The sequence below is a fragment of the Giraffa tippelskirchi genome, chromosome 5, assembly GCF_054371585.1.
Source record: "Giraffa tippelskirchi isolate mGirTip1 chromosome 5, T2T-mGirTip1v1.2.pri, whole genome shotgun sequence".
NCBI classification, from domain to species: Eukaryota; Metazoa; Chordata; class Mammalia; order Artiodactyla; family Giraffidae; genus Giraffa; species Giraffa tippelskirchi.
The window spans coordinates 193,648,056-193,662,572 of NC_137279.1; the positions used below are offsets into that span (position 1 = coordinate 193,648,056).

General features: G+C 48.4%; 2 protein-coding genes across 35 annotated transcripts in view; one reads left to right on the forward strand and one right to left on the reverse strand.

Annotated features, from left to right (window-relative positions):
• Nucleotides 1-6,940, reverse strand: part of HDLBP (high density lipoprotein binding protein) — a 61,174-nt gene extending 54,234 nt beyond the window's left edge. For 10 of the 25 annotated variants that reach the window (XR_014053715.1, XR_014053714.1, XR_014053718.1 and 7 more), the window contains exon 1: nt 5,487-5,621. The gene's annotated coding sequence lies outside the window, so the exon portion shown is untranslated. Of the gene's footprint in view, nt 1-2,779; nt 3,040-3,881; nt 4,448-5,039; nt 5,170-5,486; nt 5,622-6,260; nt 6,553-6,704 lie in introns of those variants that run through there. The other 15 variants (XR_014053716.1, XM_081490558.1, XM_081490549.1 and 12 more) reach the window with 6 other exon arrangements.
• The window catches only part of SEPTIN2 (septin 2), a 29,248-nt gene continuing 19,269 nt past the window's right edge, over nt 4,539-14,517 (forward strand). For 2 of the 10 annotated variants that reach the window (XM_081490571.1, XM_081490574.1), the window contains exons 1-3: nt 4,539-5,529; nt 12,654-12,683; nt 13,968-14,088. In XM_081490571.1, coding sequence (XP_081346697.1) covers nt 12,675-12,683; nt 13,968-14,088 — 130 coding nt within the window. In that variant the 5' untranslated portion in view covers nt 4,539-5,529; nt 12,654-12,674. Of the gene's footprint in view, nt 5,530-5,792; nt 5,888-12,653; nt 12,684-13,967; nt 14,089-14,517 lie in introns of those variants that run through there. The other 8 variants (XM_081490572.1, XM_081490575.1, XM_081490570.1 and 5 more) reach the window with 5 other exon arrangements.

A 14,517-nucleotide genomic window follows, 5' to 3' on the forward strand; every position in this document is an offset into this window, starting at 1 on the left:
ACACAGCCACTGCTAAGGTCCTGGCCTTCTCCTCTCGCTGGAGGCCCCTTAAAGACAGGAAGCCAGGCAAGAGTCTGGGAGGCACTCTTCTGGAGAATCCAAAGAGACCTGAAGAAGCCAACAGGGTGCTGTGAGGAAAGGGCCCAGCCAGGCGCCTCCACAGTGAGTGTCACAGGCCGGCCCCAACCAACCTCGAGGCCAGGGTCCCTCTGACAGGTAAGCAGGCAAGCAAACAACACTGCAAAGCCCAGAAAAGGCTCTGACTCCCTGAAAGCCAAAACCCCAACACAAAAAGCAACCAGAAGCAAGCGGTGACTTCAGGGAAAACTCTATGTCCTCAGAGAGATCAGAGGAGATATTACATCCACGGAACAAAAACAGGAGATTATACGACAGGAACAGAAAGATTAAGAGAAAGCGAGAAAAAATAAAGCGAGAAAAACTCAACAGAAGGGCTACAAGAATGTTTCCAGAAAGAAATGGGAAGTGTAAGGAAATCAGACTGCCAGTCCAGAAGGTCCAATAGTTGAATTCTAGAAAGAAGTGAGAGAACGGAAAGAAATCAAATAAATCAAGAAAAACACCCAGCACTGAATGAAGATCAGAAGTTTCCAAAATAAAGGAGCCCAAAGGGCCGGCAAGACATTAGATAAAAACAGACTCCAAGGGACATCACTGCACTGGGTGTTTTGCATTTCACACAAAATCCTGCAAGCTTCAAAGAAGAAATCACAATCAGATATAAAGGCTCAAGAATCAGAACAGCTAACACTTCAAGGGTAACGGGGGCGACCGATGTCCAACCTCTCACTTGAGTACAAGGGCCGAACAACACACTCCAGACATCCAGGCTCTCAAAATTTTATTTCCCAGGCAATTCCTTGAGGAAGTGCCCCATCAAAATGAGGGGGAATCAAGGATGAGAGAGACAGGTGTTCCAGGAAACCAAAGGCAGTGAGGCCTGCAGTGAAGTTCCAGCAGGTAGGAGGCCTGGGCCAACAGAGCCTGATCAGATGACAGACTGAGTCTCTTGAAGGAGATTTAGACAACTGGTGAACTGGGGGTTGAATTTCAGCAGCAAATACATAGAAACTAAGAAAACAACCAAAACCACTCATATGAACTTTAGGGAAAACAAAAACTCCCGAAGTCCCATCACACCACTTGGCACAGCTGTTAATAGTACCAGTAGTCATAAATGCTAAATACCCAACAAGCAAACTAAGGTGCACCTACTTTGGGCATTTGTCTGCGCAGCAAAGGCAGAGGGGTGATGAAAACAAGAAATGTTGCATCTCCCGTTAAGTGACGAGATGATGTGTGGGAAGGAAGAGAAGAGAAGTAAGTGAGCAAGTCAGGCATGGATGTGAGAGGTGGCGCCAAAGAGGGGTGTCCCGGAATATGAGTCCGTTGAAATGAGGTAGATGAACCTAGAGCCTGTTATACACAGTAAAATCAAGTCAAAAGAGAAAAACAAATATATTTACACACGCATATATATATAGGAAAATGGTTCTGATGAGCCTATTTGCAGGGCAGGAATAGACACCGAGGGAGAGAACAGACTTGTGGGCACACTAGGGTGGGGAGGAGTGGGTGGGACAAACCGAGAGGAGCACTGAAATACATACTATGCGTTAAATAGCTCGTTTGCCAACATTAATTTGCCAACAAAGGTCCATATAGTCAAAGCTATGGTTTTTCCAGTAGTCATGTATGGATGTGAGAGGTAGACCATAAAGAAGGCTGAAGAATTGATCTTTTGAACTGTGGTGTTGGAGAAGACTCTTGAGAGTCCCCTGGACTGCAAGGAGATCAAACAAGTCAATCCTGAAGAAAAGAAACCTGAATATTCACTGAAATGACTCATACTGAAGCTGAAGTTCCAATATTTTGGCCACCTGATGTGAAGAGCAGACTCATCAGAAAAGACCCTGATGCCAGGAAAGACTGAAGGCAGGAGAAGGGGACGACAAAGGATGAGATGGTTGGACAGCATCGTCAACTCCATGGACATGAGTTTGAGCAAGCTCTGGGAGATGGTGAAGGACAGGGAGGCCTGGCGTGCTGCAGTCCATGGGGATTGAGCTACCGAGCTGGACATGACTGAGCGACTGAACAACAAAAATAGCTAGTGGGAAGTTGCTGTGTAACACAGGGAGCTCAACCCTGTGCTTTGTGACAACCTAGAGGAGTGGATGAGGGCGTGGGAGAGGCTCAAGAGGTAGGGGTTACGCGTATACTTACTTATGACTGATTCACATTGCTGTTGTTGTATGGCAGAAACCATCAACATTGTAAAGCAATTATCCTCCAAATAAAAATAAATTAAAAAAATAAAAAGACAGGTGTTCTGCAGGGGAGGACACGTGATCAGAGGAAGGAAATGGCTAGTTTTTCTTTCTTTCAAGCCTTTCCAGGTTTATTTGATCTTTTAAAAGGTGCATGAAGATATAATCCTGGTTTGAAGTAAAATTAATTTTTAACTTTAAAAACCATGAGTGCCAATGAACAGTATTAAGGGAGAGTGTGCAGGGCCAAGGCACTACTGTCAAACTAACAGCAAGCACCAACAAGATGGCTAACACAACAAGATGCCTAGACAGGTCTGGCTCATCAAATGGTATCAAGGAACGTTAACTCACCGGTAAGCAGCAGCTGACTAGAAATATCATCCCTAAAATAGCTCTGATATTAAAATACAAAAAGGTAAAAAGAAATTAAAATCTTACTTTAGCTCGAAACAACTTATATAATCAAGTTTTTAAATGGCACATACATGAAAAAAGTTTAGTTCTTTTCTTGGTCTTCAAATGTTCGATGTCGTGGCGCTTTTATAATTTAAGAGAAAAGATACATTAAGGTTCTTTCTATACTTGATCAAAAAGTTTTACAACATGTATCTTGGACTATTTGCTACCAAAAGCCAGCAACTGAGAGTTGAGCGGTGTGTTCTGTTTCTTCCAGGAGCCGGGTTCTCTCTTCATAGCAAAAGGAAGTGCCTTTCTCTGATCATCAGCTTTGTGAGATGAATGTGTGCTGAATGGGCCACAACAAATATATAAATATGTAACACTTTATAAAGGGTTCTCAGTCATTAACAGTGAATCTATGCAATCCACCTGTGACTAAACATCACCAAGTCATCTTGGTGGACAGTGTAAGCAGCTGAAATCCTGTCCAAGTCAGAGTGTTCACCAACCCTCTGACACCAAGTCAGAGTGTTAAAACCAGCAGTATACCAAATTCTCAACCTCTTGAGAATATGCCACCCCAATACCAGTTACTTGTCCCCTTTGCATAAGCTAGTCCCTTCTAACACAGTCCACCTGGAAAAACTCCTATTCATCTTCTAAAACCCAGTTTCAGGACAACGTTCTTTGCCAAGATTTTCCAACAGGCAATCCCTGCCCCCTTTGCCTACTCCATGAAAGTGAAAGTGCTTGTTGCTCAGTTGTGTCCAACTCTTTATGACCCTATATGGACTGCAGCCCACCAGGCTCTTCTGTCCATGGAATTCTCCAGGCAAGAATAGTGGAGTGGGTTGCCATACCCTCCTCCAGGGGATCTTCCCGACCCAGGGATAGAGCCCTTTTCCTACTCCATACCTTGTACTTACTTCCACTGCTGCACTCAGAACACTGTAATCTACTCTTTTACAAGGCAATCTCACCTATTAGACCACAAACTGCCTGAGGAAAAGAAAAAAAAAAAAGTATGTCCTCCTTACCTACGCATCCTCAGAAACCTTAAGAGTATGGCACACTGCCATTTCCAGTAAGTTTTTTAAAAAATATTTTCTACCCTTGAAGTAAAGTCATGAGGTGAAAGTCAGAGCACCAGAAACCCCAAACAACAAAACCCAAGGAGAAACAAAATACTTGATGGTTCAAGAAGAAATTCTCCCATCAGGACGCTGAGAGGTCAGCCTGGCCTCTTGGAGGGCACGCTGTGACAAGGATCCAGTGGGGTCTCGAGTGCCCAGGAATGTGGGGCCAGCGACATCTTAGGAGTGCTTTCCTTCACTCGGGTGACCTCAGCCTGATTAGAGAGGAGGTAAGCCCTGAAGGGGCGTGACACAGAGCGGAACTAACAGCAGTCACAGGTAAGTTTCATCTCCAGTGTTTCCAATGGCTTTCAACTGTCCTTCAAGACTTGAGGGAGCGCGCTCAGTTTTCTCCAAACCTAAAACTCTCGTGATAAGCGGGTGGTTGATGTCTCAGATCCGGAGAACTGAGAGTTCCAACAACAGAAGCCATCCGAACCAAATACCTTCTCAACTACTTTAGGATTCTAATATAAACCGTACTTCTTGAGCTTAGCGTGGGGGTGCTTCGTGCTCACAGACATCAAACACCACCCTGAGCACTACAGACTTCGTCCAACATCTCATTAGCCCAGGGTGCTCCCAGAAACCCACATAGAGCTCGTTCTGCAGAAGAGCACTACCAGCTGCCTCAGACAAAATCCTAACTGTGACGCACCCCGTCGTAACAGGGCCTCAGAAAGCCACCTGCGGAGGAAGCGCCCGTCCCGTCGTGTCCTGCCGCGGACACCGCCGAGGTGCAGGCGATCCTGAGGGCAGCCGAGGACACGAACCGAGTACCTCAAGGGTAAACCACCCTGTTCCTGAAGATTCCGCTAAGACTCATCTACATTCCTTCGGACGGTGCTCAATAAGACACAGAGGCCGGCCTTCCACCGGTTTTACGTGGCGCCAGGACGCCACGCAGGGGCCGCCCTCCCCGTCCCCTGAGTGGGCCGGGAGGAAATGCCCGGCCCTGAGCGCTTCACTTTCCAAAGACGCCTCTCAGGACGCCCTTCGGGCACAAACACCTTCGGGCTCCCAGCGGAAACTCCACAGAGTCGTGTTTACTGACAATCGAGGCATCGCGTCCAGCCTCCCGGCCAGCGGCCGGGCCCGCAGGTCGCAGGAGCCGGGGCAAACCAGCCAGACCCGGCGGGCCCCGCCGGGCACGTCGCCCTCCCGCCCCGAGCCGCGCAGCTGCAGTGGGCTTGGAGGAGCCCCCAGGCCTCACCTAGCGAAAGACAGGGGCCGCCCGCCCACCCTCCCTCCCGTCAGGAGCGGGCCCCAGCCCTGGACTCAAGAAGGCCACGTCCCCGGGGACTGGCGCCCAACTCTATGGTCCGCGCAGGAGCCGCAGGCCCACGTGACCCGCGGCAGCCAATGGGGGCGAGGGCCCGACCACCGAGACGACGGCGGCCCGGGGCTAGAGCAGCCCCGCCGCGCCGCTCGCCGTCCCTCCCCGGCCCAGCTCCGGCATTCCCTGCTCGGTGCTGCCGCCATCTTCCCGGAGGAGAGACTCAGAGGCGAAAGGTCCCCCCTCCCCGTGGTCGTTCCGAACTCTTACTGCCACCTGCCCTCCCCCCGTCCGCCTCTCTCCTCCTCCCTGGTCATTAAGCTCCATCTAAAGAAACGCTGTTCCCCTCATTCTAGTTATTCACAAGGCAAAGTGTTACATTACCTGTTCCTCTCTTATCAGCGTAAGGAAATCAAAAGCTCATAAGGTAGGAACTGTGGCGAAACAGCGACGAGCCGCCATCTTGGTAAAGGAGAAGAGGCTACGCTTGACCTCCCCCCCACCCCCCAGCCTCTATATGGCCAACCGCCGTGGGGGGGCACTGCGCCTGCGCAAAGGCGGAAACGGGGGGGGAGGGCGCCGAGGCTGCGCCTGCGCACTTGGGAGCTGGCTGGGAGGGGCGGGGAGGAAAGCGTTGGCAAGGGGGCGGGGCGGCGTGATGACTCAATCCGCCCGCGCGCGCGGCGGGGCGGGGCGGGGCGCGAGCGCGCGGCGGACGCTGGGCGGGTCCGCGGAGCGGTCGGTCGGTCTCAGCTCTTCGGCGAGTCGGTGGTGAGTATGTCGCCGTGGGGCCCGGCCGCCTCTGAGGCGCGAGCTGGGGGCCGACGCGGCGGGGCCGGCGCCCGCTCCGGGCCGTGGTCGCTCCGGGAGACACGCGGGCGGAGGAGGGGCGGCCGGCCTGGGCTCCTGGGCCCTCTCGACCCCCGGCCTCCGCCCACCTCCCCTGGCCTCCCCGGATCTCCCCCCGGGCCTCCCACCGGGCCATCCCCGCTCCCCGGATCTCTCCCCGCCTCCCGGATCTCCCCCCGGGCCTCCCCGCTGCCCCCGGGCCTCCCCGCGCTCCCCGGATCTCCCCCCGCTCCCCGGATCTCCCCAGGCCTCCCCCGCTCTCCGGTCCTCCCCCCGGTCCTCTCCTGCTCCCCGGGCCTCCCCGCTCACCTCTCCCCTAGCCTGTGCGGGTCCCCGGCCCTTCCCGCCCGCGGGGCGCTGGCGCTGGCGGAGGCGGTGGGGTGTGTCCGCGGGGAAGCCGAGTGGCCCTCGCTAACCCCGGGGGAGTTGTGCGGGGCGTGGTCAGCAGTGGGGCCGGGGCGCCGGGCGCTCGCCGGCGGACGTGGTCCGGAAGGGACGGTGCGGGTCGGGCCGACGTGGGCGCTTCCCCCCGGCGCCCGCCCCGGCCGAGAGGAAGCGCGCGGGGCCCTGGCCGCCCCTCCGCTCGGCGGTGGACAGGACTGAGGGGAGGAGGCCTGTGCAGCGCGGACTCTGGGGGCGGGCGGGAGCGCCGGGGGCTCCATTTTCCTGCAGGCCCAACGTGGGGCCGACCTGTGGCTCCTTACGGTCCAAGGACCGCCGGTTGGCTTTCCGCGCAGTTTTCGTCTCCCATACCTTGCCTGCGTCTCCTGGACGTGGACGCGGGCGCTTCCACGCTGACTTATTAGTTCCAGCTGCGGTGGTCCTTGTCTGCCCTTCGTCCAGAGCTTGCCTCGAGCCTGGGGCCGCTTGTCTCCAGCGTTCGCTGCCTGCTACTGGCTCTGTTGCCCCGGACTCGGCCTTTCCCCGGAGGAGGTGTTGGCCCAGTGTCAGCCTCTGCTGCTCCATGTGGTCGCCGTCCTGTGAGGGGCAGGTGTGCGGACCTGCCCAGCATTACTTGTTGCCTGGCACGGTGACCCGCACGTAGCCAACTTTCGGAGCTCTCTCGAATGACTCAGATCGTCACGATACCTCCAGTTAAAGTCAGTGCCCAAAGCAGTCCCGCGTCCTCGGGAGAGATGATAGCGATGGTGTGGGGTCCTACGGGCTGCTCTCCCGTTTGTAGTCTGAGGTTCTGTTCTTTCCGGTTTTGGTAGCTCCCGCTCAGGCTTTCTTTGCATCATGCAGCCTCCTAACTCAATGAATCTTAGCAGTGATCTCCTTTGCATTAACTTTATCCTAATTTTTTTTTTTTTTTCATTTTCTGTCCAATTTGCATTCTGACAGTTCTTGAACTAGCAGAGCGACCTTACAGAAATGGGGGTGGGACCCATAGGCATGGAACCTCCCTGTGTGGTCTTTAATAAATGTGATTCAGGCCCTTTTTGTACTCAACTTGAAAGACAAAAACTGCTGCAAAAGAAAAAGTTGGTTTTGTTTTTTTTTCCAGAGAGAAAAGAATGTGAAAAGTATTTGGCAGCAGAATTGGGATGAAGCCATTTTTATAGTCTTAGTTGTCTCACTTTGTGCTAATAGTCATATTGTCATTAGAGAAAAGGCATTTGATTGTGCGGTGCAGCCGTTGTGCTGTGAAGGGCGTTTGTGATGTACTGTCAGACCCAAAGGCTGAATGCTAAGTGTTCCAGGGGCTCTGCATGAGGGATTACAGACCCTGAGGTCCGACATTGCAGGATCGTTTGTACATTAGGATAATGTACAGAACTACAAGGATGACATGTCAGTGAAGGGTGGTTTGGGATGGTCCACTGATACATGTAAATGCCACTAAGCAAAGCAAGTTTATGTTGCCAAGAATCGAGTTTTAGCATCTGTTCTCTGTCTCCATTTGCTTTAGAAGAGTTGACTTCTTCTGTGTGGATTGGCATGCTATTGCTGTCTGGAAGAAGGAAGCCGTGGGTCCAGGAGAGAAGAACTTTTAAGCAATTTCTGTTATTTTTAGAATGAGTACAACCTGAGTGCATGAAGTTTTCCTTTGACAAAATTTCTGAGGTTTGGGGATCTGATTGATCTTCTTCCAAGGTTTAAACTAATCACAGTTCTTGGCATTTTTTGTGTTGCTGGATTGAGACTTTCTCACTGATAAGCAGGTACTTAAGAAGTTCAACAGAAGAATGTTAAACTTTCAACTTTCATCATAGAGTAATCAGTTAATAATTTAAACTGTTGGAAAATCATAGTGCATCCAAATTATATTTCAGGGGAAAAAATCCTTAGTACTGTATGAAAGAAATGTGTTGTGATAAGAGAAACTTGGTAGAATTAAAAATAAGACAAGACAAGTGTTTTTTAAGAATTCACATCCGGTTCCAGATTATAGTCTTCTCGTTTTCCCCATGTGTGTTCATCAAGATGAGTCTTAGTGGGAGGTAACCAGTAGGGGTGACGGTCCCCTTCTTGCCTGTGGGGCAACCCCAGTCCTGGGCTCATGTGTGCTCCAGGTCCAGTATTGTCAGGGTGCTCTCTTGAAGTTGGTCAGAGCACAGGCAGGGGCCCCGAGTTCAGTGCGGGCAGGCATGCAGAAGCTCCAGAGAGACTGGGTAACAGTCCTCTGCCACTCTGGGTTGGCTTGAAGCAGATGCTTGAGATAGCTGGTCTTCCTATCTGTCCTTAGGCGTTTGTTCTTCAGGTGAAAGAAAGTCATTTTATCCAGTCCTTAAAGGGAAAACACACATCATTAGGGAGTCCATCAGGGATTAGACCATGTTTATGTACTAATTTAGGAAAGTAAAAATGATCTGATTTGGGCAAGGCCTGTTTTCTTTCTAAACTTGTTCCTACATTTGTTTTGTTTCTACTCGATTATAAATGGCATTCCCCTCCCACCGCCATTTCCATTTCTTGGTATTCATCGCTAATACAGAATAGAACTTTTTAGAACTATCTAGTAATCATAATCAGGGATGGGAACAGTGGCTGAGGAGATTTGAGGGTGTTACATGGGGTTTTGTTCTATTTGGGGGATTTTTCATAAATGTTTTAAGATAACTGGTGGTAATGGGCATCCCTTCCTAATTAGTGGTTGTAATTTAAATAATTTAGCATCTGTTGTTTAGAGAATAACATTTGCCATTGGTTTCTGAAAGGTATTTAAGCAGCTTCCTCGCTTAGTGGTTTTATTAGAGTTGGTTGCTGACTTTTATCCCATTAGTCTTCAGCATGTATTCATGGATGATTTTCTCTGATTTGTTGAACAGCTTGCACTGATAGCTGCTTTTGGTCCTTTTCTGGGTTATAATTGCCAGCAGGTATTTCATTGAGGATCTTTGCCTTCATATTCTTGAGTGAGACTGACCGTCAGCCAGCCCACGGGCTCACTGTTTTCATCTGGGTTTGTTACTGGAGTTGTGCCGTCTTCGTAAAATAAATTGGAGAGCCTCCTCTTCTTCTGTAGCGGCTTAGGTCACATAGGCGTTTATCTGTTCAGGTTTGGATGAAATTGAGTTCTAATTCTGTCCAGTCGTGGTCCCTTTTTCATTGGTAGATTCTTTATTCTGCTGTTCAGTGGTATTTGTCTAGTCAGGTTTTCAGTTCTTGGTTTAGTTTTGGTCATTTACAGTATCTAAGAAATCATGCATTTCTTTGGATTTTCAAGTTTGTGGCCATCTTCATACCTGTGGTCCCTGTGACTGTGATTATACCTTCTTTTCAATATTTTTTTTTCCTTAATGGAACTTGTGAGGAATTTGTTTCAGAGAACCAACTTTGGATTTGTTTACTCTCCTATTGGGTTATTTTCCAGTTCTTTATTTTCATTGTTCTTCAATAATGAAAATACGTAAAACCCGAATCTCATCTGAGTCTGTGAAACCTTGTGCTAAGCCCCATTCATTTTGTGTTTATATTCTTCCCATCGCTTTCTAGATGACTTAGGGCTTTGCTTTTGTTACCTGCTTTGACCCAAGGGTCGTCCAGGAATGTTCTGAATAACTAGGAGTTCCTTTTCGTCTCTGTTTTAACAGAGGATGATCTGTGAACACCGACTAGAAGTAACAGTCCTCTGTCCGTGCTTATGTTGTGTTTACTGGAGTCCGTCCGGTTCTGGGAGGAGCTGGTAAAGCCTCCGCCTGAATTGTACTTTCATTAAGTTCACCTGGTATTTCTCCTGGTCTTTGTTCTATGTGTTTACCTGATGTAAGTGTTCATGAGTACAGGCTTATGAATGTTTTATTTTTATACATTGTTCCTTTTATAAATGCCACACTTTCCTTTAAATCCCACCCTGGTTAGTACTAACAGTATCTCTCCCTGTTCTTTGTGTTTGCACTAGCTTCGTATCTCTTAGTCTGTCCTTTTGTTTTCAGTCTTTTTTTTTTAGCTACCTTTTTTGGAGTGTATTTCTTGCATGTAATGTACCCTGGTTTTCTGGTGTCCCTCCCCCCTACCCCACTCCAACCTGTCTCCTCTTTTAAGGAGAGAATTCACATTTAAGCTGATGACTGACACTCTTGAATTTTTCTGTTTCTTTTCCATATTTTTACTGGTTTGATTAAGTTGCTCTTCCATGTTTTTCTCTTAATTTGGAAGTAAGTTTTTTTTTAATGGCTGCCTTCCCTTTTTCTTCATTGTCAGATGCTTATCTCTTTAGTATCTAAAGCAAGGTGTCAGCTGCTTTTTCTGCCAGGACCATCTAAATTCCATCTGACTGCTCCCTTCTCCCTCTTAAAGATTTTAGCTCTCCACTCTTACTCCTGCCCCCACCTCTTAGGTTTTGCTGCAGAAGTTTCATATTTAAAATTCTGGACTATGAACAGTATTCCCCTAGAATGCCCCTTCTATTCAAGAGATCTTAATTCACTCCTGTGTTACACAACTCCAGGCAGACCCTGGGCTTGCTCTTCTTGGGAAATTTTTCTTCCCTTACTACTATTTCATTTTCCTCCGTCGGTCCCTTTCAGTCCGTCTTCATTCTGGGAGGAAGTCTTGCTGCTGACGGTACATACGTCTTCTCTTCTTGGTGTTTCCTCTGCCGCCGCCGTCTCCCCACGACCCCCCCCCCTCGTTTGTCTCGGGCTCTGAGGTGTCTCCATGTCACGTTTCAAGTCTCTACTGTGACCTTTCATTCAGTTCAGCTACCACAGTTTGAGTTTAGAAATCATGGATTTTAGGTCCAGAAAGTGTTATTTGGAATACTGTAATTTGAATTTCCAAGACTTTGGTCACTAGATGTGAAAGAGCCGACTCAGTGGGAAAGACCCTGATACTGGGAAAGATTGAAGAGATTGAGGGCAGGAGGAAAAGTGGGCAACAGGTTGAGATGGTTGGATGGCATTCCCAACTCGATGGACAGGAGTTTGAGCAAACTCCGGGGGATAGTGGAAGACAGGAGCCTGGCATGCTGCCATCCATGGGGTGGCAAAGAGTCGGAAGCAACGTAGTGACTGGACAACGACAACTTGCATCTTCATCACAGTCATGCTGTTTTCTTGATTCAAATCGTTCTCCTCCCTGTTAAGCTCACCCTGGAGGCAGGGAAAGAGGGCACACTTACGGGGACCCCTGTCTTCTTACCCTGGAGTCCTCACACCCACCATCTGTTACCAGGCTCTTCAAGGATTCATTCCTGGTTCTTCCTTCCAAGGAGCCCTTCATCTCCTGCTCCTCTGGTTGCCCCGCATTCCTGCTGTCTTGTAGCTTTGCGTTAGTTCTGCTACCTTGGCTGAAGCGTTTCGGGCAGCCTGGATGGAGCTTTCCCTGTCTCCTTGGTCGGTAGTGGTGCTTCCTGTGCGCGCTCGGCTTCACCCGGCACTCCCCGCAACTCTCAGTGATGATCCGCACTTTACCGCCTCCTGCTCCCCTCTGGCTGGCTTTTCAAGGGTACCTGGAAGGGAGAAGCGAGGCTCCGCCCTTGTCTTCCATGACATCGTGCCACGGAATTAGAGTTACAAATCCCAGCTGTCTTAACCTCGCTTAACCATTTTTTCAGGGGTGGTTGGGACCATTTCCATTTAAGAAGGAAACTTTGTGCAGTATTGAGGAATGAATGTATCCATCTGGGGGATATGGAGAGTCAGGAAGGTGAAAGGAGTTTGCTGAGCACTGGAAAAAATCAGATGTGACGGCATTCACATCTCTTGACTGCTAACTAAGGCTGGCCAGCACAGTCCGTGTCTCCCAGGGTTCAGGCCCTCACTGTCTTCAGTCCTTCCTTTCCCCTCTACTCATAAGTGGAGCTGCCGGCTCCGTGTGCCACAGGGTCAGAGTCCGAGGAGCTCAGGCGCCCCCCAGCAGGCAGCAGACAGACAGGCTCTGACCGGACTCTTCCGTGTGCAAAGTTTCAGAGAGAGAAAGGAAATTCCACAATTCCAGAGGCTGTGGAGATTTGTCTTTTTTTCCTACTGTCTATCTAGTGCCTAATGTATAAGCAGTCCTAAAAAAGGTATTGTTGAGAACGTGTAATATATATATATGTATATAGAGATATAGGTGGTCACTTTCGATAGCTTAATTTTTTATACCTAATTTATATAATGAGAGGTGAAAATTTCATCATTTCTGGGGAAGTAGTTGATGTAATGAGAAGCTGAGTGAAACAGATGCTGTTGGCGCCTCACGTGTAATTGCATATCAGTTCATACTGTATTAAATATATGTGTGAATGTATGAACGTACTTTTTTTTTTAACAGATTGACGAAACTTCGCTAAAGATGTCTAAGGTAAGAGACTGCACTTCACCATGTATCCACAGTATAAGAAGAGACTGCTTTGTTTTCAAACCTTTTATGTCAAGATTTATATGATTCATTGTATAACTAATGTTTGATTCATTAAGACAGTTCTAGTTTAACTGTCATCCCGAAAGGTTTGAGCTTGCTTTCTTCAGATTTTCAATTTGTTTCTAAAAGCATTAATGATGATCTGTTTAGCCTCCTTAGATTATACCTAGCAGACCATTCAAATAATAATTTTAAAATTGTAATAATTTATCATGATGGAATTGATGGGGTTCTCAGACTTGATAAATTGGCTTATGTCAGCTCTTACGAATAAGCCCAGAGCCCTGAAAGAAGTTGATTCTAAAAGACATGCTGAGAAAACCAGAATTTGTGGTTAAAGTTGCAAGATTATTGTTTCTCTTTGCCTTTTATTTCTAAGTCTTTGGGTGTTTGCCATTGTGATGCAGAAACATCGTAGTAATTTTCAGTTTTTATATAGGCGTCTGTGTGGCTCTTTGATAAGTGAAAAAGAAAATAAAAATTAGCCGTAATTCCGTTATTCAGAATAACCAATTGTAACATTTGTGAATATTCTTTTCATACCTGTTGCATGCACATGTGAACGTGTTACTCTGTCTCAGAGGAAACACCATCCTAAGTTTCGCCTCTCATGTTGGATAAGTCTCTGCTGCCGTGTCTTGACCTCGCGCCCGCTCGGGGAGCCACCCCCGCTGTGCGGCGCCCCCTCGGGTCAGGCTGCGAGGGGCTGTCGGTCTGTGAGTGGGCTTCCCAGCGTGGCACCCCTCGGGGCCGCCTCACCCCGGGGCTCCACTCGGGGGAGCTGGGCTGCCACAGGAGACAGGGCTGTTTCCTGCTGCTCCTGACACCAGGAGTCTTTATATTCCGAAGCTGCTCTTTAGCTAAGGGTGGATGAAACTGCTGTCAGTTGGGCCTTACTTTGTAAGTTTGACTGACTTTCCTTTCACTCTATAGACACTTTCTCATGTCCAAATTGAAATTGTACTGAGATGAGTTAATGTATCTTTTGTGTATTGCTTAATTGCTTAAGAGAAATGTAATTTTAGGTTGGCATGTAGGTATGAAATGATGTTGGATTGGTTTTTTAAATGGTTTTAAGCTTTCTGATAGCAGTGATTTTTTTGGAATTATTGATTTATGTGTGTACTTTTTTGATTTGTGAAAACTAATGATATCTATGCTTGTCACAGGTTTAATAATATCTTAAAAGCAACTAATAAGGTGTTTAATTGTTCTTTTTTTTAGCAACAACCAACTCAGTTTATAAATCCAGAAACTCCTGGATATGTTGGATTTGCAAATCTTCCCAATCAAGTTCATCGAAAATCAGTGAAAAAAGGTTTTGAATTCACACTAATGGTGGTCGGTAAGAGATTCATTTGTGCCTTCAAGTTGTTGAATCTGTGGACACCTCCCTTTCCTAACCTTGGATGTGACAGTGTGGCCTCCAGAGTCACGGGATTCCTCTGTGCACAGATTTAAACACCTCGAGAATTTGGGAAAAAAGTCCTCTAGAGAGTTTTCCTGGAGTAAAGAGGAAAGGTGCCCTGCCACTCCCTTGTCGGCGTGCGGTGAGGGGTCTGCTCATGGTGACGGCCTCTCGGGTGCCCCCCACCCCAGCCTTGCTGCCTGGCGTCCAAGGCGTTTCTAGTCCCTCCCGCACGGAGCAGGGCTTCCCCGGGCAGCCAGTGCGACGTGGCAGAGATGAAGACGCATGACCTAGAGAGACTGTGGCCTGTGCCTTGCTTTCTCTGAAGCAGTCACTTGGGACAGTCAGTCCTTATGGAGAAGTCCC